At 39.8% G+C, this 24,602-nt stretch overlaps 1 protein-coding gene across 23 annotated transcripts in view; it reads right to left on the bottom strand.

Moving 5' to 3' along the window:
- Positions 1-24,602, bottom strand: part of ARPP21 (cAMP regulated phosphoprotein 21) — a 146,384-nt gene that overhangs the window by 66,470 nt on the left and 55,312 nt on the right. For 13 of the 23 annotated variants that reach the window (XM_064506500.1, XM_064506487.1, XM_064506488.1 and 10 more), the window contains 5 exons: positions 14,712-14,820; positions 12,824-12,925; positions 6,102-6,139; positions 3,928-3,987; positions 1,044-1,276 (listed from right to left, as the gene is read on the bottom strand). In XM_064506500.1, the coding sequence (XP_064362570.1) occupies positions 1,044-1,276; positions 3,928-3,987; positions 6,102-6,139; positions 12,824-12,925; positions 14,712-14,820 (542 nt within the window). The remainder of the gene's footprint in view (positions 1-1,043; positions 1,277-3,927; positions 3,988-6,101; positions 6,140-12,823; positions 12,926-14,711; positions 14,821-24,602) is intronic. The other 10 variants (XM_064506501.1, XM_064506496.1, XM_064506503.1 and 7 more) reach the window with 5 other exon arrangements.

Raw genomic sequence — 24,602 nt, 5'->3', positions numbered from 1 at the left:
CCTGGCATGCCAAAATATGTGAAGGCTGGCAGAACTGATTTTGCAAATTCCATTCCCAGGGGTCCTGAAGCACAGCAAAGATTAGTACAGTTTTGGGAATAGAGATTAGTACAGTTTTGGGAATAGGAACAAAATTTGACCAATCCGGGTTTGATAAACGGGGTTTAAATTAAGTAATGCCCATCAAATACACTCAAGCTGAAAAAGCACTAAGTGCTAAGTATTGATTACCACTTGTTCTGTACTGTATTTATCAAATGAACCAGACTGATGGAATCATCTGGCAGGCTCATTATTTATTACGCACTTTTACACAAAAATATAATAGAGTAGCTTAATGGCATGGCTTGAAATTACTTAGATCCAGACCCTATGACTCACCCATATGTTAATGTACCTGTGAAGTTAATGCAAATAGATGCAGAATTCCCACCACGTTCATCCTCCCCTTAAATGATGCTTTCATTTAATTGGAGCTAAATAAGAAAATAGACTGCAGGACCTCTCTGAATCCAGCACTTCTGATGGCTTATGCTACAGCACACTGGCTCATTCACCAGGAGGTAGAGAGAGGCTCAACTCCAAGGTACAGATGGTCCGCATTTTAGCAACAACGAAAAAATGTTCTTGGATTTCTCATCAGATATATGACATTTAATTCTTCACATGATTCAAAAAGACTGAGATAACAGAAAGTTAAAAACTATACTGTTCACTTGCTTTGTCTAGAAAGATTACTACCTTTCCAGGCTATAAAAATTGTACACAGTGTTCAAACAGAAAGTGCAAATATTCTATTCCAGGAACAGCCTCGTTTACCTAAGGTTTGCAACCCCCAGGTACCAGGTTTTCTTCTTGATTCCTAAAACCTGAATACCAGGTGCCCAGCTACAAGTATACATAGATGGACATATATATTCACTATGCACAGGAAATGCAACTTTTCCTGTAATTCATGATGTAGCATACTCTCAGACAAATGCCAACACAGTCATTTCTCACCACACAATAAAAAGGTAATGTGAACCCAATACAGTACTAGCTACCTGTTTTAGACAGTTTGCCGGTACTTCTGTTACTTGATGAGCTATCTCCTCTTGTCAGAACGGTTATTCCACCAAAACTTGCTGTCTTTGTTATGGCTGGCTTCAAGTTTCGATTTGAACTGTCTGAGTCTGTGCTGCTCCATGGCCTCTGGTGGTCTGTCCACTTCAATTCATTCTCCGTACTGCTCTGCCGACTGCCAGATGCCTTCCCTGTGCTATCTCTGTTACCCCTAAGGATATCAGAAAACAAAGATTTATACACGAACACTCACATCAAGGCAGAGTCTATCTTTGGTTAGACTGTAATAAACCTATTAAAGGAAATACTCTGGATTTACAACAGTGTGCCTGAAAAGGGTGATTTGTCCCCAGTACTCCTCCAGCTTCAACAAGCGAATACAGCTATATCCATTTACATGCACGGTACTTACCACTGCTCCCCTGTTGCATATATCCTAAGAGCATTTCACCAGAAGGAACCAATGCAGCAATATTATGTAGCACTGAGGACTCATTTCTCTTGCATATTGGTTGGCCTCTTCCCCCAGCAAACCCCTCGCTGGCTTCCCCTTTACCGTCCCTGACCTTCAAAAGTTTTTCCCACCAGCTTCAAAGCCCTACCGGCCCTCTGCCTTTGTCTTCCTATCCTCCCTCTTCATTTGTGTCGCACCTCATTCCCACTCTTGTCTGCCTCTTCATCTGCTCTGTCCCTTTACCGAAGACCTCCCTCTAAATGTGTGTCCTCCTGGCATGACCCCATCCTCTCCAATGTTACAGCTCCACTTAGAGACCCACCGGACTTTTTTTCCCTCTGCACACACTTAACCATACCAACATGTTCCCTCTCTGCTTGTTTATCCATCTACAAGCTGCAAGTCTCTGGGAAGAGGCTGCCCAGCCTTGGACAGCTACAAAGCACTCAGGATTTTGTGAGTGACAACATAGTAAACCAAGAGCAAAGAGTAGAAACCAGAGCAGAATTCAGCTTACGATGATGAACGGCTTATAATCTGCTGCTAAGGTGGCAAAACCTGCATGCCTACTATGGCTTAGTGTACCATGATTGCTATTCAAATTAAGGCTAATAACATTTACTTTTGGGATGCTTTCAGAAAACATTTTTGACCCCTCTCATTTAAAGTGTAACATCTTGCAGGTTCGAAGCACTTTATACAAATGCAATTGGTGAGACTGCATCTATTTGTTTTTCCTTTCTCCTGCTTTTTATTAGCAAGCCTGCCGAGCTGTGTCACTCTAGACGTGATGGAGCAGAGCAGCATGTCAAAGATCCGGATCAGCCTGGCGCATTCCTTGCCTGTGATCAGAGACTTACACAGATGCCATCAGCAGCATTTACCTGTTCACCTTTGCTAGACTCAGACAGTGACAAAGCATGAAGAGAAACAGTGCAGAGGCAACAACATAAAAAAGGAAGATTTTAAAAAGAAATTTTTAAAAAAATTTTACAAAAGAAAAGAAACACAAGCATGCATTACTTTTAGATTCTTTTACATTCTTCTGCTCAGAAATTAACAGTTCTCTTAGTTTTATACTCTTAGGAAAAAGGGAGAGAGAAATAGTGCACTTCCGTATACTAGTTATCTGTGGTTTCGGGATACATAAAATTCCTTTTTGTTCCCCAGATCCAAACAGATATGAGTTATTGAAAGTCTCTATGTATGTGGATATTTTAAATACCTCCTTATTGTTGCATCATCAATCCAAGACCCTTAGATCATCAAGGCTAGCCCGAAGGACGGAGAAAAGATTTTCTGCCTACTGTCTGTGGCCATGGTCTGCAACTCCACGGGCTCCAGCCCTGCTCCCCATTTGGTGCAGTCTTGTCTCCTCCTCCACGCCGGTGTGCAGACATGCACAGGCAGCAACCGGAAACACACAGGTCAAATAATCCTGCTCCCTTGCACCTCTTAGTGAAAAATTATGTAATATAAATGTATGATGGTAGATGTTTAAAGTGACATAAACTATCACTACTGCATATGCAAACACACACCAATATATACATATACACGTAGTGATCACTGCACCTCTACCTGCCTAGGTGCTTTGCTGGATAAAGGATGTCCTTCTGAAAGTACTCACTACTTCTGCCTGCTCTGCTTAAGGATTATGGCAGCAGACTGATTTTAAAAGCAAGCTGGTATACTCAGCTCTGATTGATTTAAACTGAATCTGGGGGTACTCACAGTGTGGGAAAGATCAGACTCTCCCTACGCGTCTCAGGTGGAGTTTTGCAACAAACAGCTTGGGTCTCTTATTGATCCTGCATGTCAGCTGATAAAGAAACTCTCCATGAAAATACGGATTGACTCCCATTCATTCCCTGTGGCATGTGAAACTTGTTAGCACCACTACAGTTACAGAGTTCTCTGGGCAGAAGGAATTAAAGTTTGGAAAAGAAAGGTCACGGAAGAAACTTTTTAATATATTGCTGCTTTAGATAAGGAAAATTCACCCAGCTTTACCTCACTGTATTTTTATTTCAGCTTTTAATAAATCAACTGAAGGAAAACAGGTTAGTCTGAACCCTAGCCCACGAAATGTGTGGTGTCTTCTACACCAAAGCAGAATAAACTTCTACCAGTCACAGTCACCCCCAAATTGTGGTAGCCCAAGTAGCTGAGCAGCTGAAAATCTAGACATAGTTCCTGAGCCAAAGACCACTAAAATCAAACGAAAACCTCACTGTGACTTTCTCATTCAAAGCATAAGATAAACAGCACTAGAACTTGTTCTCTGCACCGTGTTCTAGCTAGAAAGATAATATACCCACACCCGTCAAGATCTTGCTCAGTAAGGGCACAGATAAACGCAGAAGTGAAAGTTATTGGCAAACAGATATTAAATAAGCCATACAAACCTAAACAGCTGTCTTTTCTTATGGGTGTCACTGCATACACTACTGTCTTCCAACAGCCTACTGAGAAATGAAAAGAAACATTATGGTAACAGACCCGTTAATTCAGCTTTACATCTTATCTGTAAGATTACATTTAATTTCTAGCAACACCTTTCAATTTGCTAGATTCATGAAGAACCAAAGCTAACATCCCCCCGCATCCACACACACACACACACATGTTAAGTTGTGCATGGTCAACTTAATGTATGAAATGCCAGCCAGGGAGGCTGAAGACCATTTAACATTTCCTGTTAATGTGCAAAGTAATTCTCAGAAGCCAAGGAACCATGCTTCTACATCCAAAAAAAGAGTCATACAAATACAACCTAATAAGAATATAAAAAATGCAAGCCAGCAAAATATTGCATATACAATTTTAAATATTTGCTAAGTCTCCTGGATATCTCTGGAGATAGATGCTCAGGTTCTCTGATATAAAGAAAAGGCTGTGAGCTTTTGTCTTGATTGAGCAAAGCACTTAAACATAAACCTAACTTTCAACACATGAAATTAACAATATTTCTCATGTACGAAGAGTTAAGTATGAGTTTAAGTGTTTCACCTGACCAAAGGCTGTAAGGCATGCAGCAAGAAAAAACAGTGTTCTGACGAATGCACAGTAAGTCTCTCCCCTAATAACAATAGTGCAGATAAAAGTCAGATTTTCAACTTGGCAGTTTCCTGGTCTTCACTCGAGTATGCACCCTCATATTATGAAAGTTGGTCAACCAGTTCACAGGTTTGAAAGAAGTGAAAAATGTGCAGATACCAGAACTGGGCATGTTCACCCGTGGGTGAGTGTGTAATTTAAATCATAAACAAATGAGGGGTGTGAAATTCACAGTTTATTCCCTACAGGATCTCATCCTACACTCAGCATAGCAGTATTTACACCCCCTCCACCTTGATTTGGAAGGTGAATAACTGTGTCACTTTTATTCTCCTCTTCTCTCCAGAGAGGGAAAAGTAGGCTTATGGGAGTGCCTTCTTTTTGCTTGTCAGTGTTTCTCTATTACAATTTTGATTTATTTTGATAAAACAAGCATCTCCATAGTCCTGTTACAGAAGAAGCAACAGCTGAAGAAATACACTTGGTTCTCAGAATACAAAGTGGTTAGATGACACTGGCCATTATTTCCTGAGGGAGTTGCCTCATTCCACAGTTTTGGGACCATCCGTCAAAAAAGCTGGTTTGTACCCTTACTGTGGAGCTGTTTTCTATGGCTCACCCACACATACATCTGCCAGAAGTGAAGATGGACAGAGATAGAAATGACATGAATGACAATCTCGCCCTTCTTCATGCCAATGATAAATGGTTTTAAAACCTGCATAAGACAGACGTGCGCTACCACTGCTCGAACCCTCACCTGTGAAATTCTCAGCATTTTGGATCAGACCTTCAACTGCCGTAAGGGTGCATAACTTCTAAGATCTTCAACACAGCCAAGCTAATTTATGGCCACTAAGGAGCTAGCACTTCCTGTTTTGTATATTGTAGTTAAGTTCCTTCTTTCCTTTATTTAAAAGGGATTTATTATAATAAAAAGAACATCCATAGGATCTATCATACAGTAATGCAAAATAACAGCTGACTCTGATATTATCATTTCATTACTATGATGCAGGAGTAAAGCAGGTCTGATTTGGGGGAGTTCTGATTATTTACAAGCAACAAGTGAGTGAGGTCAGTGCTGCTGCTCAGCCCCACAGGAAAGCAGGTTAAACAACACAAATACACATGCAATGGTTCGTAAATACTGTCATCCAATCAGTGTTAGAGTGCTTTAAAAGATCACTAAGTTAAATCCTGAAGGCACTCCAGACAGGGATAGGTCATTTGAAACGAAATGTTAGGTGGGGTTTTCCTGCCCTCCCCCCCCCAAATTTGTTTTTTAAACTAAAATCCAAAGTCTTGGGAAAGCAGCACTAATATCTTATCTGCTCAGATATAATCTGCTCATAATTACAAGACAATCTCTTTCCTCCACTTAAAGCAGAAAAACACCACAAATCATTCAGATTATAAACTTGCTCAACAGCCTTCTCATTAGGACAAACAGCTATGGATAGACAAAATAATGATAGAGAGAAACAGCTAAGTTAAAAAAAACAAACAAACTATTTTTTACCTGTTTTCCACAAAAAGGTTTTCCTGGGAGCAAACTGACTGAAAAATAAAAAAGGCATTGTATCAGACGTTCTAGATATGCTCTGCTTTTCCAATTCCTTCCTCGATTTTAGAATTACCTCCCCTGTTCAGGCTTAAGGGGATATCAATTCATGCATCATTTGCATTTGCAGAAGACAAGAGGGGAAAGAAGGTCAAGAGTAAGGTCAGGCCAGTAAAATAAATTCCATGCATTACAATACATTGCCAACAAGGGGTCTCAGTTCTGAAACAAACTGAAACATCTTAGTCTTGAGATCAGAAGAAGGTGCTATGTGCAAAATACTGGCGTTTCAAAGGGGAAAAATTTTTTCCTACTTAACGTAAGGTTCCACTAGTCTGTCCTACTACCTAGAAATAAGCAGAATAGCACAGAGCTGCAGGTAGGAAGGACGAACAGGAGGAAAGCATGCAAAATTGACAATGTTTTTCAAAAGGAAGGAAGATACTGTAATACTTAGAAATCAGAAAATATTATGTGATTTTATTTTCCAGTTGGAGAGGAAACAGTCATTCCCACTTGGAGATTTAAAATGATGATAATAATATTAACAAAAATAAAATCTATTGTAAAAAAAAAGTCTTGTGCTGGAGGATTTAGATCCTGAGAGAGGTGAAGGGCTAGGAAGAAATAAATCTTTTTGGCAAGTGTATAATTTTTTTAGCATACTTAATTTTTTATGCAGAGAAATGAAGCTGTGCTCAATTTTCCAATGAATAATTCTCCCTCTTTGATTTTTTCATTTCCCTCCTATTTCATGTTCACTACACAGAGGGCCTAGTAGCTGTCATTGGATTGTATCGCCATGAGGTACAGAAGAAAAGACAGTCAGTACTTTCATTGAATTTAAACAAAAGGAAAGCAGAGGGAGGAGGACACCTGAGAGCATGTCCATTACCTCCACAATGGGACTCAGCTCAAGGAACAACGGGATGCCATCATTAGTCCTGTCAAATTCTCATGGTATAGGAAATGCGTGGATTCAGGATGTTCCTCTTTTCGCAAAGGGTGAGCTAATGACCTACATCGCATCAACATACACAAGCAAAGAGTTTAGCCCCGGGAACCCAGGGCAGCGTCTCGTGAAAGCCGCAGCTCTTCCACTCGACATCGATGTCGGGGCGTACGTGCTGTCGACGCCTCGGTGGTGCGGGCTTCCCAAGCAAGCTCCTTTTGGCTCTCTAACTGAATTGGCAGGGCCCTGGAGTGCATTGGTGGCAGGTGCCTTTCTCATGAACACCAGGGCTTGGGATGTCGGCAGCCTGCATCCAGGGAGCAAACTGCCCCAGGCTACAGCAGACCTAGGCTTTCACTCAGGCTGAGAGGAGTAATAAACTTTTCCACCTCATATCGCTGGGATCCTTCACACAGCTGCAACACTCCACCTTCTCCCTTTTTATGTACCTTATTCACACGGTTTAATTAACCAATCTGTCAGCGAGGCTGCATAGGGCACATTTCCCTTATGTAATGAAGGTGAACAAAGAAAAGACCTCATACTCCAGCTCTTAATTTAATGGCTTTCCAGGGCCTCTAGTGCCAGCAGGAGGGAGCAGAGTTTATGTCTGCACTACAGCTGGGAGGCAGCATTAGCAGCACACTTTCACAACTTTACTTCAGGCACATGGGTCAGGCCGGCAGGGGAGATGTGGCTGTGCGGACTCCAGCATAGCCAAACTACCTGCGAGCACACCACAATGGCGCTGGGGGCTGCGACAACCCAAACTGTCAGGCTGCCTCTGCACGCCTAGGTTCATGACAGGAGTTCGCACATTAACTTCACTGCAATCACATTCCCAAAACAGCCCTGTAACTACTTTTGCAGAAAGAGTAACTAAAAACCTTTCCTTAGACTAGAGTACTGGTCTGTGTCCCCAAGAAGTCAGGAAAGCAAAGGGGCATGTACCTGTTCTGGAAAATGTAATTACGAGCATCAATTTTTAGATGTTTTTAACAGAGTTGGGCATAAAGCAGAATCAACATCTAGGATTTACATTTTATTAAGCAAGGAAGAGGTCTGCTCCCTGTTCCGTGTCTTGATGGCAATCACTATACGCTGCAGTATAGACTTAAGGACAGACTCTGTAATAACTCCGTTTGTCTTCCAGGCTGAGGATGCTGGCAAAGGGCCACACAATCCCTGCAATCTCTATTTTTCAATACATGTGTGAGGCTGAGAGGCAGAGAAGACAGACTTTTTTTTTATTATGTTATTCTTGCTGTTAAAAATCAGATGGCTAAGCAGCTCTGGATAGCAATTTAGCTACTAGAAGGTCAGGACTCACTTTCCTGATACGCGGCATCAATAATGCTCAATTTAAAGCACCAGGAAAGCTTAAGAAACCACAACAGAGCTGTTGTCAAAACTATTTATAAAACACTTGGCTCTCATATACTGATCTAAGATACTGCAACAAATCTAGGAAAGGAGAAAAGTTATAAAACATTACCTACAATTTCAGCTCCTCATGGATCTCCACATGCAAGATTTCCATTAGGGTTCTGTGTACCACTAATTGTCATTTATGAAACTAGTATTTCATTCTTTCTACTTCCCAAAACCTTTAAAACCCTCAGCTGGAAAATGTCTATCAGCTCTGTCAGTGCACTAGGAATACTGGGGGTTGCTGTTCTTGTTTTTAATTATGTTAGCCAACACAGATAACTATTAACATGCGGCAATATCCTGCAGTGGAGACCATCAGGTAATCATTTTCACATCAGTTAACAAGATATGATAGATCTCAGGCTTGCAACTAAAGCTTATTGCTTGATTTGCCACCACAAAGGAAGGCTCTGTGCAGCTGCACTGGAATCTCAGTGCTCAGTAAACCCACAGGTTTACGTTAGCCAGTACAAGGCATGTTTTTGCTTCATTTCTACTCATTTTAAAACCTCTCCTTCCTACCACAGACGGTTTTCCTACTACAAGGATAGGAGAGCCTGAAGCTTTTCAGGTCTCCTTTCTGAATCTCTTGAATCAGAGAGCAGTAGTAAAGATCCTCAATGTTTTCATAGGTGGAGGAATTCTAATGTATTTTATCTAGAGGATCGGGCTCTTTGTAATACACTGCTTGGTCAAAAATGACCCTTACAATCAGCAACAAAAGAAAACAAAAAGCAGTGGATAATTTCCTTTAATAAGTTCCACGTGCAAACATGGGCAATTCTGGCATTTGTGTAAGTAACGAAACATCCACGTTTTTCAATGAATACACAATAATTACTAGAGAATACACTTCTGAACAATGGATGGTCCTTATGTGATTTTGGCTCATGAGGTTATGCATCGCATTAACCTCAAAAAATAAAATTTCTCCTACGTAGTTTGATTGCTGTTTTTTAGAATCAATTTTCTGCATGCTTAAAAGCCAAACGTGCTGTACCATTTACACGTACATTTGGGATTCTCAGTTAAATCTACAGTTTCAATCAATGTATATGGAAAGAACAACAGTTTTTTTCTTCTTTTAGACTCTTTTTCTTTCTTGGACAATTACTTACCAACCTACTAAAAACAACTAAAGCAGTTCAGATTAGAAACTTCTCCTTTTCAAAGCCCAGGTATTCTATGTCTTTGCTCCACTGCACTTGGTTGTAAAATTCACAAATTGTTGTAAAACTAAGTTTCTAATTAAAATAGATGAAGAATAAAAAGTGTAGGCTTTACAACTAAAAGATAACCTCAGAAATAGCTCTGAGCATAACAGAGCTCATGCAATGCTGTTTTACTGTTAGCAGCCTGAAAAGGTTTTAAAAGGGGCACCTTGTACTTTTTATTTCAGTGAGGGGAGAACTACCAAACTTATTAACTCTTTCTTCACCAATACTTTTAAGTATCAAATTAACATGTTCATCCCTCAATCCCTACTACTTTCTATGATTCTACATGTGACGGGGTCATTAAAACCTCCAGCTCCCCTTGTCAAAATTGATGACAGCCAATACAGCAGATGGAAAATTTGACAGAAAGTGTAATTTACTGACTGACTAATATCAGACTAATCATCATAATGACTATCATGATGATGCCATTATTCATGAACATACTTATTTTGTTCAAAACTTTCACTTGAAAATGAAGATGCCTGGTGCACTAGAGTGATGCAAAATCTAAAAGAAGGGCTAGCAAGCTTTCTGGCTACCAGTAAGTGGAGTCCAGGTTAAGGCGTTTTTCACAGCACTTGAAACATGCACAGAATTTTTGACTCCTGTAACCAGACTGCATTTTCCTATTAAACTTGGCTCGAAATTCTGACTCTTGGGCCAATAAGTTATCTAAAGAGTTCTGGCTACCTCAAACATATTTAGAGAGTGGCGTTAAGCACAGCAGGTTATGCCAGTACTCTCAGCCTTTGTTGCTGCACTTTGGAGACTTCTGATGCAAGCCCTCTTCATGCATACTATAATTAGAAGTGAAGTATCTACAATCCATTTTCTAAGGCTCATAAGCAAGGCACTGATAAAGGCTTGACTACATAAGTGAAAATAGTGCAGAGATAATAAAAATACCATATGATTAACCCTTTCACATCTCTCTATCTCCAATTTGAGTGGCCTGACAAGGCTTGGGTACCTACCTCATAGAAACATGGAGAAAATCAATTAATTAATGCTCACAGATGGCTTTAAAACTATAAAGTCCTACAGGCAGTAAGAGACTACCTATGACAGGAAGGCACTGTTCCCACAAAAAAAAAAAAAAAGAAAAAAAGGCATCATCTGCCACCACGTACAAACACTGACACAATCCTAGAAAAGACCTCATCTGTGAGGAATGCTCCATTCGGAAGGACTCAGCTAAGAAATATATTCCTCTTAATATAGCTATTCATATTATTATTACAACTTGCTGAAATTTACTGCAATATGATGCATTGCTGGCTCACTAACCCCTGCAATAAGCAGGGAGAGATAGCAAATGAGTGGATATGAGAGAGAGAGGGAGAGATATCTACATTGCTGATCTTTAAAACTGCTCACTCCCAATCCATTTAAAATTTCTACCGCAAACCACACTGTTACTTAGGCCTTGCCACTCTGCAATACTAACCCAGTGGACCACATCAGCCTCCTGCTGTGGGCAATTAAAATGCTCACCACTTGCCTATTTTTAAAACTCAAGTCTCTAAATATATAAACAATAGCCCATTGTGCAATGCATTTCAGCACACTTTCCCAGCCACCTGAGTTTCCCAGCCTGGTTCTCATTTCTAGCTGCTTCTTGTGATATAAACTGCGTTGTTTTGGCAACAGCTTTCCATATGGTATTTTTAACAACATTTTGCCTCACTGGAAGACTGCTTCAAAACCCAAAGATTTTCTATTATTGTACAAGCTCCTTTGTAATAAGCCCAAAATTTCATAGAGGAGACAGTTTGCGAAAGAGGCTTTTGCAGCCCTTGAATGACTCAATAACCCTGTTGTATATACTATAGCAACATTTACATCAGACCAACAAGCTGAAAGCAAAATGTAAACTGAAGGGCCTTAGCTTCAACTGGAATTTTCTCAGTCAAGAAAAAGAAGAAGCCAGGCTAAAATCATTTAAATATGATGAGCTACTTACTAACAAGCATAGTTGCTTATCATGGTAAATATGCTCACAAGTGAGACAATATACACCTTAAACTATGTATTCTGCTAATGAAAAATAACTTGAATGGGTGCAACTCCAAAATCAGAGCAAAATAAAAGGATATCTAAAATAATATTATTAATCCTGCAAACAGCTTTAATGAACAGTTTCAATTTAAAAGGACACTGTCAAATATAATTTTCAGTAACATATTCAATTGGTTTTGTTCCCATATTCCTTTAAGGGACAAAGCTCCCATTACAATGTGACATAAAACAATAAAATGTTGACTTTTTCTGTTTTTTTTTTCTTTCAGGACTCCATCATTACAGTAATATGGCAATTTATGATTTGCTCCTTTTTTCAGAAGCATGAGATACAACTCACAGATGTTTCATATTTAAATGCTTTCCTCTAGCAATATACTCTTGCTTGTTGTGCAAGTGTTGATTTTTCAGTAAGGCAGAAATTACATTACCTATTTCATTTTCTTCTTTTCAGAATCATCAGCAACATGACTCTTCGACAGCAGAAATAGGGTTCCTTAATTAGTCATTAAAAAAAGAAAACTCTGCAATTTCATGTTTAACCTCTGTTTCTTCTTTTCTTTTTTTGGCAGTAGTGTCTTAGCTCTACAACACTGGTCCAAAAGAAATAACCATGACGAGGCTCTGCAGAATGCCACCTGACAAATTTGATCCAACTTGACAGAAATATGAAATAAACCAGATATCTAAAATTATTGAGAGTGCCCATTTAAATCACTGCTCTTCTGGGGCCAAAAAAGAAGAAAAAAGAAGAAAGCCTAGACCACACAAACACAAACATTCAAAGAAACAGGATAAGCACTCCCCAGACAACATGCTGGGCCTGATTTTTTATCTACCTTTCTCCTTTCTCTCTGTAACTCTTACCATCTCCTGCTCCAGAAACCAATCTACGTACTTCATGAACTCATCTCAGACCCTTTGCTTCAATCATCTTTCCCTATCATCTCCAGCTCCACTGTGCAATCCAGCTGCAGCGTTCATGTCGCAGGGGGAGAATACTGTCTGACTACTGATAAAGATATGGCACTAAAGAGGCAATTAAAACAACTACTCACATCTTGTGCAAATATTCTCTCCCTCACTCTCTGATACTCCTCTTCTCTCTCTTCAATTGATTTACTTCGTCTGTCATCTCTAAATGGAAGAATTCTGTTTTGCTGAGCAGAAAAAAAACCAGGAGGGTTATATAAGTTGAGCTGTTAAAAACTGCAGTTAAGTAACTGTCAGCTGAGAATAATAAATGTTCATTTAAACAAATGAAGCATGAAAATGATAGCTTTCAATCCTAAGGTGGTGTACAAAGCACCATGATATGCTGGGTGCCCTAGGGTTTCCAGGTAGACACTGCAAGAGCATTCTTAGATTGAGTGGCTGAAAAAAGGCTTTCTGCATGACTTCTGTGAATCTGCAGTCCTAAATTCAGATCTTCTCTCCCTGCGCCTAAGTGCCATTGCTTTTGACTGGTAAGATTTCTCAGCTTCCCTACTGGCTGCCAGGAATGGGAGGGCAGGGAGTAATTAGCTATCTATGAAATCGAGCTAAGAAGAGAGGTAAACTAAGCACTAAGAACTAAGAACTAAGCTATAAACCCTAAGAGAAACCCAACATCTACGTTTACAAGGAGGAGGAGAAGTCCAAAATATCTGGCACAACAGTTTTAACCATTTCCATACCAAAAAGAACCCTTGACTTCAACTTCATTGGGAAAAGAATGGCACCACGGTGCCAAAAATGGCTGTGCCCTGGGCAGAAGGGGAGGGAGGAGAAAAGGACACCCATCAAAAAGTGCTTTATTTGCCATTAGGTTTTAAGCACTGCTCCTTCTCCCCATGGCACTTTGCAAATAGAACATGCTGCCTTCCTTTGGCTGATTCCCATGTTCATCGAGCCCTTAAAATGTTTGGGTTTTGCCTGCAAAGCCAACTGAGATGCAGCGTAACTGAAAGGCTGCTTTCAATACAGTTGAAAGAAGGGGTGGGGGGGAGAAAAAAAAAAAAAAGGAAAATCAGTCCTTTACTGAAAACATGAAGGAGAGTGGCAATGAGAGACTCTTTGGCAGGTACCTCGACAAACATAAACCTAAGCAAAGAAAACATATGCTCTCTTACCTGTGAGAATTTTCTCATTAAAGTAATTCGTGTCAGAACCCTTTTTGATTTTTGTTAGTATTGTTCACGTACACAGCTCACACTAGGTTGAAACAGCACAACACTTGCTTTTAAAGGTAGCACAAACGCACACATCGCCCTGGCGTTCCTCTACTCATCAGACTCGTCTAAGATAATGTGATGTTATGTTATGTCACAAGCAACACAGAGAGAGGAGGAGTGCTGCCACAGTACATGCAAAACAAGCAAATAAGTCACATGGACAGTAAAACATGGTGAGGGCACAGGAGGAGGGAGGGAACTAAAAGATGAGACTGATTTATTTTTGGTCAAAACTTCTTTTAGGATGGTTTAAAAATCAACCTGGCCTCACCATAACATTTTTTGTTTGTTTGTTTGTTTTCTTTTTTTGTTTTCTCCCTTTTGGCTACACCAGTTTCTCATCGGTCCGTCCTGAAATCCAGCTCTGAACGGGCACAACCGAAGGAGCAAGCTGCAGGGAGGGGGGATAACTGCCGTAGTCACACGAGACATTGAGAAATGCGACGGACAAAGCCTTCCCGCCAGCTGGGAGCCTGGGGCAGTCCCCCCGCCGGGTTGACATGCAGCAAGTCCTGCGCCAAGCAAACCACCCATGCAAGCCCACACACTGCCACTGCTAAAGCGACCACGCCGGGGCTCGAGGCTCTCCATCATGTGCCCAAGGGGGAGGGAAGGGGAGGACGGGGACAGGAGAGAAGGAGGAGGAGAGCAACAACAAAAGAACAACAATAACATCAGTCAGCCCACCTGCAAGAACAGAACAATTTCAGCAACTCTCGAACCGAGAACCAACCTGATTGTCTTCTTTATCAATACTAGAGTTATCTCGCTTCAAGATAAATCGCTTCTGGGATTCTTCACCTTTTTCATCTTTTAAATGTTCAGAAAACCTTTGCTCTGGTCTGCCAGCAAAGTAAAACATAGCAATAAAAAAATCTTTTTTTTGGTTTTGCTTCGATTTCTCAGTGCTCTTTGTTTTCACAGAGGCATTTAGTGCAAAATCAGTTAACATTTGTGGTCATCGTGAGACGCTGCCTATAGCTGTCTGCCGCTGTTCTATTGCTGCTAACTGTTATTGCTATAAATAGCTTTTGTTGTTGTTACGGAGCAAGGAGCAGGAATTCAAAGTCTCAGTCACTGAAATATTTAGACTCTCCTCACTGTCACTGAAGGACGAGAAAACAAATTAACATACAGTATGTTAATTTGCTCCTTCGGTAGCTGTGACCTCCAGCTACACTGCCGCTTAGTGAAACATAACTACCTTTAAAAGTAAGGAAAAACTGATAGAAATCTTAAAACAAAAACAAGAGTCTCTCACTCCTAATAAATGAAACTGATAACTGGAGGGACTGATGGTATTTTGCTTAAACAAATAATTATCTCATCACTGTTAAGTGGGGAAAATACTCCAGAACAGCCATAGAGTACCAATTAGCTCACTGATTTGAAACCCATCCAGGCATTTTTAAAATTTTTCTTTTAAAGAGCCTCATCCTACTAATTAAAAGCTTAACATTTTCAGGTTCATAAGCTGGGAGGGACTGTTCCAGGTCCTTCCACGGTTACACTTTGTAGGGAAAGCAAATGTTAAGCAGCGCCTCACATCATCGAGCCAGTACCGTCAGAACCCGTAGCTGTTAATAACACCGCATACCCCATCGCTTTGACACCCAAACGCAAAAACACGCTTAATCTCCACTAATTTCCATAGGGCAACTGGTAGCCTTGAGAAACGAGGAATCAGAATTGATGTGCTGGTATCCCCTATCGAGACTCGGTTAAGTCTCGAGCTGATTTACCAAAGCTGCAATACACTTCTACCAGGGAACGCAAAACTCGTGCTCTGCGGAAGAAGCACTTCTGTTCCTAACGGCAACGCTAGCAGGAGATGTGCGGCTCTATTTTGAGACATATACATGAAATTTTGTATATATACAGGAAACCTCTCCTAACATTAGCAGACCCATTGTGAAGAAATCAAAAGTAGAGTTTCTAGAACGTGGTGGCTTTGGAAATAATTGAAAAAAGTCTTCTGCAAACTTCAAAATAAAAACTTATCTCCCTTCTGTTTCAAAAGTATACATTTAAATCCAAATGTGTAAGTCAGCCACCATTTTTTGTTATATCATACAGATTTGTACTTAACTCATCAGCAGTGTATTTCAAATCAAAACACAGCACACATTCATGCCACACAGTTGCAGTCCACAACAGTACATTGTCAGATGTACAGGCAATATTTGTAATGAACTGTTAGAAATACAAAATTTTAAGAGACAGCAGTTCTACCTTGCTTTCTGTATGAATTTGAACTTAAGGGGCTTCAGCTTCTGGTCACAATTCACATTTCGTGACAAAGCAACAAAATGTAACTGCCTGATTTCCACAGATCTAGAGAATTCGAGAATCCTTTGCCCATCAGCTGTAGTGTTGCTGCACACAGCAGCTGTGAGTGCTTAGCACTCACCTAGGTACCAGGCCCAATGTGGGAACACTGGCAGAGTCCTTTGATGCCTTAATACGTGTCTTTTTGGAAACCCCAGTGCAGCATGGTTCTCCGTATAGTGTTCTAATGTAATGGGACATTAAATGCAGTGGTGCTTGCTCATAAACAGAAATACTGCAAAACCATGTTAATGGATTTGTTCTGCCTTTGTTCCCATTAAAAAGCATTAAAAAAGCATTAAAAGGCATCCATGGCCACAAAAGAAGAACCCCTCAAATATTCTGCTTTAAAACGAGTGATTGAAGAATGTTACTTTTCCGTTTTTTTAACTGTTTCTTAAAAAACAAATAAAGCTTCTGCAATTGCACTAGCAGTGTAAAATTTACTGTTGCAAGCTATCTACTAAACATCTAATAAACTATATACTTAGCATAATAAAAAACTGGGATCTATTTTAAAATGGAGAGAAGAAGAGGAAAAAAAATTAGAGAAAAAAGGCTTGCAAAGCAATTTGGGAATTGTCCTGTCCAACTACTAACTTACTTAAATAACAAGATGGTTTTCATACTGCATAGCACTATTTTTTTAAACCAAATTTTCATTTCATTTACTATTTACAAAACATTTCCACCTGTCAGAAGATAATCTGAGAAGTAGTGACTCAGTAGTGTGTTTATTAATAAAAATAACCTACAAGCCAAACAGGTGATTAATCCCCAGTTGTGACAAGCAGTTGTGTTCGGGCAGAGTAATTCTGCGTATGTGCGAGGCCCCTGGGAGTCCAGTGGTGCTGGGCGCGTTGGGGGAAAGCCATTCCCTTGCAGCTGTCCTGGGGTCCTGCTTACACATTAGGTGGTGAACACCACAGCTAGCTCAGTTTATAAGGCTGGAAAGGTTGAGGGAAGACTTTCGAGTAAGAAATAGGATATCGCAGCAACAAATCTCTTCAGGCACACCAATCTGCAGGCCTCCATCACTAAGTGCTCAAATGTCCAAATTCGGAAAAGGAGGCGCAGTTGAAAGAAATGTAAACTAGGGTCTACTTTAAAGAAGGTATTTCAGAGACATCTGCATATAGCTTTTTGGCAGTGCTGTTTACTGCAAATTTTCTTGCAAAAATGTAATATTGGTTTTCAACTTCATTTGCTATTTGTTTCCTACTATCAGTGGAAGCAAATTCTCTAATCATTTTGGGCAGAGAAGAGGTCGACTTTGTAAAGATTTGCGTCTGGTTCTGCGATGGAAATCAGTGGAAGTTCTACATTCAAAGTCTGTAAAGTCCCTTAATAATTGTACGATGCATTTGCTAGATAGAAGTGGAGCCATTGCACTTATTCTGGGGAATCTGCTGCATTAGTTTATGAATTTTCAGGTGAATCAACTACTTGAAAAGTGGAAGATAAATATGTAATTTTGAGTAAGATGCAGTATACTGTTAATATACCAATATAATACAGTATATAATTACAGGAATGCAGCAAAAGCAGTGAATTCATCTTATGTGGGACCTAAAATGACAACATTGGTTGCCAAATTTACACCTTCTCACCCAACCGCACCTCAGTTTAATTGTAAGGGGTGAAAATGGGATTTGCATGGACTTTGTGAGGAAACACTGACTATTTCTAAAGATCTTACTAGTAACTTCTGTACCCTAACTGGCAACTCTTAGGTTCCATGGAGGGATCTTTGGGGGAAAAAAAAAGAACAAAACAACTTACAAAATCTATCCCGTCTATTTGCTAACTACGATGTGTTAGAAAATGCATACACAAATATATGCTTGCAAATAGTGCTGACAACCTGTCTAACATTCAGTATTTCATTTGGCTCCCATATCTGGAATCAATAGATCACATGAGAACCTTAATATCTACTTCTCCAAAAAGCTAAGGAAGAAATGCTAATTTCCTTTACGTCAATGGGATTTTTGCAATTTGGGGATTTTACTGAGAAAGCTTGAAAGTGTGACCTAATTATACCTCAGAAAAAACATATAGAAAAAAATACCAATGGCTTATTTTTTTTTTAAATACAGCCTTTTGATCATCCAAATCTTCACTGCTTGATAGTATTGGAGGAAGTGAAGCATCTATGCCCTAAAATGCAACTTCACAAAAAGACAGGACCATTTCTTACTCAACATTGTTCTTGTTACTTTTCTCTTCTGTACCACTTGACAAATTGTATCTAATGTACAAACAACACAGACACTATAACGCAGAAAGAATATGGATCCTATATTAGCTCCCTTCCTTACATTTGTATATTGTATTTTATATTCATTTTGCATATGTACACTATATTTGATACTATACACTACATTTGACAGTGTAGTGGTGTCGTAAGGGACACAAACAAGTCTCTATCCATGGAAGTTTTCAATATGTTATACATGTATCTGTCTAACAAAGGGAGAGTTAGCCCTGCCTTGTGAGAGGAGAAAGGAATAATCTCTCAAAGTCTTATCTAACTTGTCCATGTTTCCATATTTTCATGACTGGGAAAAATATGACACTATAGAACATTTACACATTTCCATCTCTTCCTAACTACCCTCTATGGGGTTTTTTTTGCCTGTTTCTCCTTCAAAATCTTCACCTAAAATTAATGCTCTGAAGTGTAGCAGCTTATGAAAATCATGCCATACACATCTTTTTTGTTTGAAAACCTTATACCTAAATGTTAGACCTACAGACACACTCTCAAATTATTGCTTGGTCATGCAAACATGCTATTTCTCCATTTTTTTTCCTATTCTCTTTTTACACTTCCTGTAAGACCACTGGGAGAAATGACAGAGATCAATATCTTGGATACAACAGATCATGAACCAAGACAATACCAGTTTCGAAAGATAAAGAAACATTTGTCAGAACTTTCCAAATTCAGCATAAGCAAGTCTTCTGGCTTGCCTTGTAAGTATGTATGGTGGCTTTCTTGCAGTTATGCACCACTCGGAACAAAAAGGGTACAGCGTTAGGTTGTCAGAGCTTGGGCTCTTCCCACAGCGTGGCCCAGTAGAGTGGTTGGGGTATCTAATTCTGCAGTGGCAGATGTAAACCAACTCTTCCTTAACAAGACAGAGATGTACTTTATCTAAATAGGTATGCTGACTTACTGATTTCCCTTCTTATCAACTCATTTATTGTTTCCTGCAAGTTTTCAGGTAGCTCAGTTGGATATTTGCCTTTCCAGCTATGTCCTTCGCAACAAAGCACATTTCTTCCTTCCTAGTGATGCTCTCTTAAACTGACAGTTTTTCATTAACCATGCCCTCTCCGCAGACGAGACAGCCTCTCTGCTCACCCGGCCACTGGTGACAGGGCCCAGCTGCTCAGCTAAATGTTATTGGGGTGCCCACAGGAATTAACTGTAGCAGGTTCTCACCAGCACCCGAACCATCAGCACGGCAGAGCTGCCCTGATTTCTCCAACTCTTGGCAGACCTCCGCAAAGCCTGCTCACGTCTCTCTCAAAACCTTGGGTAACCATTTACGCTCCACTGCCCTTCACAGCCAAACGAGGGAAAGGATAGATTACAAAATAGCTTTTTGGTGAGTGATCAGCTTACTCAGTTCCCAGGCCCCTTATGCAACAGGTATCTCTGTGCTTCCCACCCAGAGCTTCTGGTTCAGGAGCACTTCTGAGTGTTTCACCGCACTGCCAGATCCAGACTGCAGAGAGTACTGAGGCTAAATCTCAGGGCAACGCTTCTTCCCCATTTCTAGTGGATGTGCTCTTTCTCAGTGATCATTTCAACTCTTTCAGCTTCATTTTCGTGTGGGGAGAACATTATACTGATCATTTTAAGATACGGGTCAAGTTTCTTATTTCTAAGCCTGGACTAATGGTGAGAGATGACTTGGGAGCTGTTAAACACAGAGTCAGATAGACAGTAATAGGTCTACAATAGAACAAGGTCCCATCACTACCTTTTTTAGATGATGATTGTGTTTGATTTTTGTCCTGCAAGTTGGCTATTATCATTTTCTGTTCTCATTTAATAGTTACTTAAAATATGTCTGCAGTCCTTATTTAAGCAAAACCTCAAAAGACAATTTTCAAGATTCATTTCGTACAACGAAGCCTGTATTTTGGAAAGCATATATCTGGAACAAGCACATAAGCACCTCTGCCTGTCAGAAGGAAAAAAAAAAAGTAAGATTTTGATAGCAACATCTGGTGTAAGAGCTTTCTACCATCAGTGTGGTGGTTTCAAGGTGAACTACTTCCAGCTGTTTCAATAGCCCTCCTCTCAACTTATCCTAGTATGAGAGTTTATTTGTCAGGTGTACTTTTTACAGGGGATTTTAAAGAAGAATTCTCCAGTACTTATTCATTTAATGCTTTTGTGCTTTGGAGGGAAATGTAAGATAGTAATCATAATAAAAAAAATCTGTATGTATCTTAGCCAGGTATTCAATATTTAATCAATTACAGTTTTTAAAAATATTTTGCAAAGTGGTAGCATATCAGGAAACATGGACTAAGTAAGTTGCAGGGCATTTTCTTGTCATATGCTATGTTTAGAAACACATTAATGCAGTTACATAAACCTCTATATTGAGATAAAAATGAAATGCTGGAAAAAATGTGCACACATTTAAAATAAGTTAATTAATTCTGAAATAATTGGCTAAGAAGCAGGAAACACAGATACCACACCAACAGGACAAATGAAAAAGGACAACCATAAGCTTTAAATGTTACGGTTCTAAGGACTTTGTCATTGTATTAGCAAAGCACAAAAGCAATCTGGAATTATCAGGGTTGACTTATACAGCATATAAATCTTTATTATGAGGCATGTGTTTCTGACAGCACCACAGTGCACAGGCTGCTTCAAGATCCCTTTCGAAAGAAGCAACAACCTCACCATGTGTAGAAAAGATGGCTATCAGTACAGTGCCTGATGTAGCTGAAAATCTAGTAAGTGCGGTTGCACATACCATTTGCAAAAACATCACAGGTAATAGCGAAGCAGCTGTCTGAGGGAATGCAAAAGTGGAGATCACTGCAGTGTCCAAAAGTCTGAAAAAAATTAGCAGCTCTACATTTGCTATGTGATGTTCATTTAATGCACTTAAAGGGAGACAGCAGGTTAATATTCCTCTCCTGAAGAAATGGCAATTACTCTCTTGAATAAATGGAGTGAAAGATAGGTAGGGTTATGGGGCTAGGAATGCACAAAAAAGCATGCTTGCGTACCTGTGGGATCATTGTCTGGCAAACAAAATAAGTAACCGACAAAAATGTTCTTACACAGGTATGCAAATGGGAGAGTAATGGGATGGTGAGAGTCGGGGAGGAGCGCTGCTGCAGACAGGATTCAGAGAAGTTGTGAATATTTAGGGCACTGTCATGCAGGTGCTCTTTTCTTGTCTTGTCTTTTCTTGTTATTTGCATCTGTCTTTAATTAAAGCAACTGCTCAGTCCGACATGATGTTGGCCTCTATTTTGAAGGCATGCCGTGACGCAGCATGGTGCCCTTTCTTCCTTCGCTAGTTTGCGAATATCTACTATGTCTGCCTGCTGTGCTTTTTTTCTTTTTTTTTTTGGTTTTATGCTGGATGCCCTCATAGGATGCTGCTTTACAGCCACAGTAAAATTACGTAAGCATTACTGTTTCCTTACTTTATCTTTTGGGCCAAAACTATTATCTGTAGTGCAAATGACTTTTTTGATCATGAAAACATGGACATATTTGTGAATTAGCACATTCAGAAAAGGTGCAAGCAAATATCATCATTGTCAAGGGGCTCCATCTAAATGATGTAAGGCAGAATTCCAGCCCTAGAGATTAAATTATTTGATTAAGTCCTCTCAGAACAACATTTCTAAGAATCAGGGCCCAATAATTAGAACCTTCATATGTTTTGTGTATTTAGTGGCTGAAGGATACTCACAGTTTAAAAAAGCTACAGTGGGAATTTAAATACAGAAAATGGCTAAAGTACAGCTCAGTTATACTATCACAACTTAAAACCACTCAAGATGGCATTTCAAGCATTTGAAGGTAAAAGCCTCATTAACAGATTGCTGCTTTCATAGTATGAGTCACTGAGAATTTCTGTTACGATGGTAAGAGCACATTGGAAGCCATCAAAAAATCAACCCTGTACAAGACAGTTTTGTCAAGGTGCTGCCTTCTCTGTAGCATAGTAAAAAAACCAAATACCTAATGCTGCATTCTTCCTGGTTAAAGACTACTTTTTAATCATTTTTCAGGCAAGCATCTGTACTCTGAACAAGTTCTCAATTTATTATTAAACAGCAAAGATATTAAAACTGACAAGTTATTCTGACAGGCATTCTCCCTCTGAAATGATCAGTGCTCAGCTACATCTGACAAGATTGAAGTTAACAGAACCGGTAACGCTGCTCAGAAGTAGCGTCCCCCCAGAGAGTGTGAGGTTTATTCTGTCACTCTCTCCCACTCCTCAGAGCAGGCCCCTCAGTTAATTTACACTTGTAAAAAAACCCTCTTCCCTACCAAGTTTTCTATTCTAGTACACTAGCAGCATGATTTCAGGGTGGGATGGGGGGTACCAGCAGCATTTCCGATTACAAAAATGATGGAGCATCTGATGTCTGCAGGATGGACAGAGGCAACGTATGTTGAATCTACTCAGTGCCAAGTTATTCTCTACTAGGGCCAAGGACAGGCCAGATCCCGAAGTCTCTCCGAGTATTTGGTGTTCAAGCAATCTAATTATTGTTTAATGTATCACAGCACAACCCATGAGCCTCACAGACCTTCCTAAAGCACAAATCCCAGAAAGTCATCCTGTTTTAATCTACAGATGCAAAAACACAGCACACCTTGACTCCCTGAGAGCTTGCCTGAGTAAAGACTTCAATATTTGGCCCACTGTTTTGGGGCCAGAATATTGCAACCCTGCTCTGAACTCATGTGAGACCTCAGCAGGCCAGGGCAAACTGAAATACAATCTTCTGCTACATGGGGCTGCATTGCAAACCTTTCTATCTATTTTAAGGGCTTCAAAATGCTCTGCTGTCCTGTGATCAAACTAAGATTATTTCTGTACCTGTGGGACTTGCTGCTCCAGCTCCCACTCCCCTGGATTGTATTTAGATCTTAATATTCAGGATTTCTATCTAAGCTGAACATTTTGCACAGCATCAATTTATTTCCAGCTAATAGAGGCTTGTAAGTGGTAGCACAGTTTATTATGGAATTCATTAATATTTGATTTTAAGGATGTAGCAAACTCTGTAAGTAGCTGAAAATTAGGATGTTGCATAACTGCAGAAGTCTATTTAAAATTACATTTTCACATCTAACAAGCTCAAAAATTAAAAAGAAAGAAGGAAAAAGGAAATGAAGCCAAGATTTGAAGACTACCCATAAAGGCAACATAGTTCCCCAAAAGCTGCCCGGCTAATGAAGAAACCATTAGTTCTGTTGAAATGCCCCATGCATACAAATTATTGCTCTGTTACATAATAAATTCCCGTGCTTAGTTCCACTTCAGGCCATGAATATTTTCCCCGTCTCTGGCAGAAGGACTCAAGGATCAAAGTCATCCCATGAACAGTCACTGGCCTGAAGAAGAAAGCTGGCTGTTAATTACTTTTCAGAAACAGCCTAAAAGTCTATCTTGGGAATAGTGAGCAGGAGCAACTGACTTTGCTTACAGGCAAGATTCAAAAATTTCTCAATAATCACAATATTTCTCTATTTCTAGTGATCATGTCATAGATCACACATCACACAGATGGACTCTGCATTTCCTACATGAAACAAAAGGCAGGCAACAGAAGTGTAAAAGGCAATTACTAAGAACAATTTGGACCACTTCAAAAACTCACTCGCTGGTATCACCCCCTCATTTCTGAAAACTACACCCCAGATTTAAAGACATTATTTCATCTACTAGTGAAGTACAGTCACTTCTGAGTAAAGCACTGATGCCATTTCAGATTTCCAGATCTGCCCCCAGTAATTTTAAAACATAAGTAACTAAACAGCAGTTTGATTAACAGCTACTTTCCTGATATGTTTCGGAAGAGCAGATAAAAATGCTGGTTAAGTAGTTATGAAAGGAAGGGCTTCCCTCAGCTGAATTATCTACTTTCTATTCCTTAGCATCATTTTCCTGGATAATCTCCCACCGCCCCACACCCAGGTGATCATAACCTTCTGGTTATACTATTAGAGTGGTGCAAGGACTAAAAGAAAGAAAAAAAACATAAATGTCCCCTGATTAAT

This window comes from Dromaius novaehollandiae, chromosome 2 (genome assembly GCF_036370855.1).
Source record: "Dromaius novaehollandiae isolate bDroNov1 chromosome 2, bDroNov1.hap1, whole genome shotgun sequence".
Taxonomy (NCBI): domain Eukaryota; kingdom Metazoa; phylum Chordata; class Aves; order Casuariiformes; family Dromaiidae; genus Dromaius; species Dromaius novaehollandiae.
Note: the sequence above shows the minus strand (reverse complement) of the source record. Positions and strands in the feature narration are given on the sequence as shown.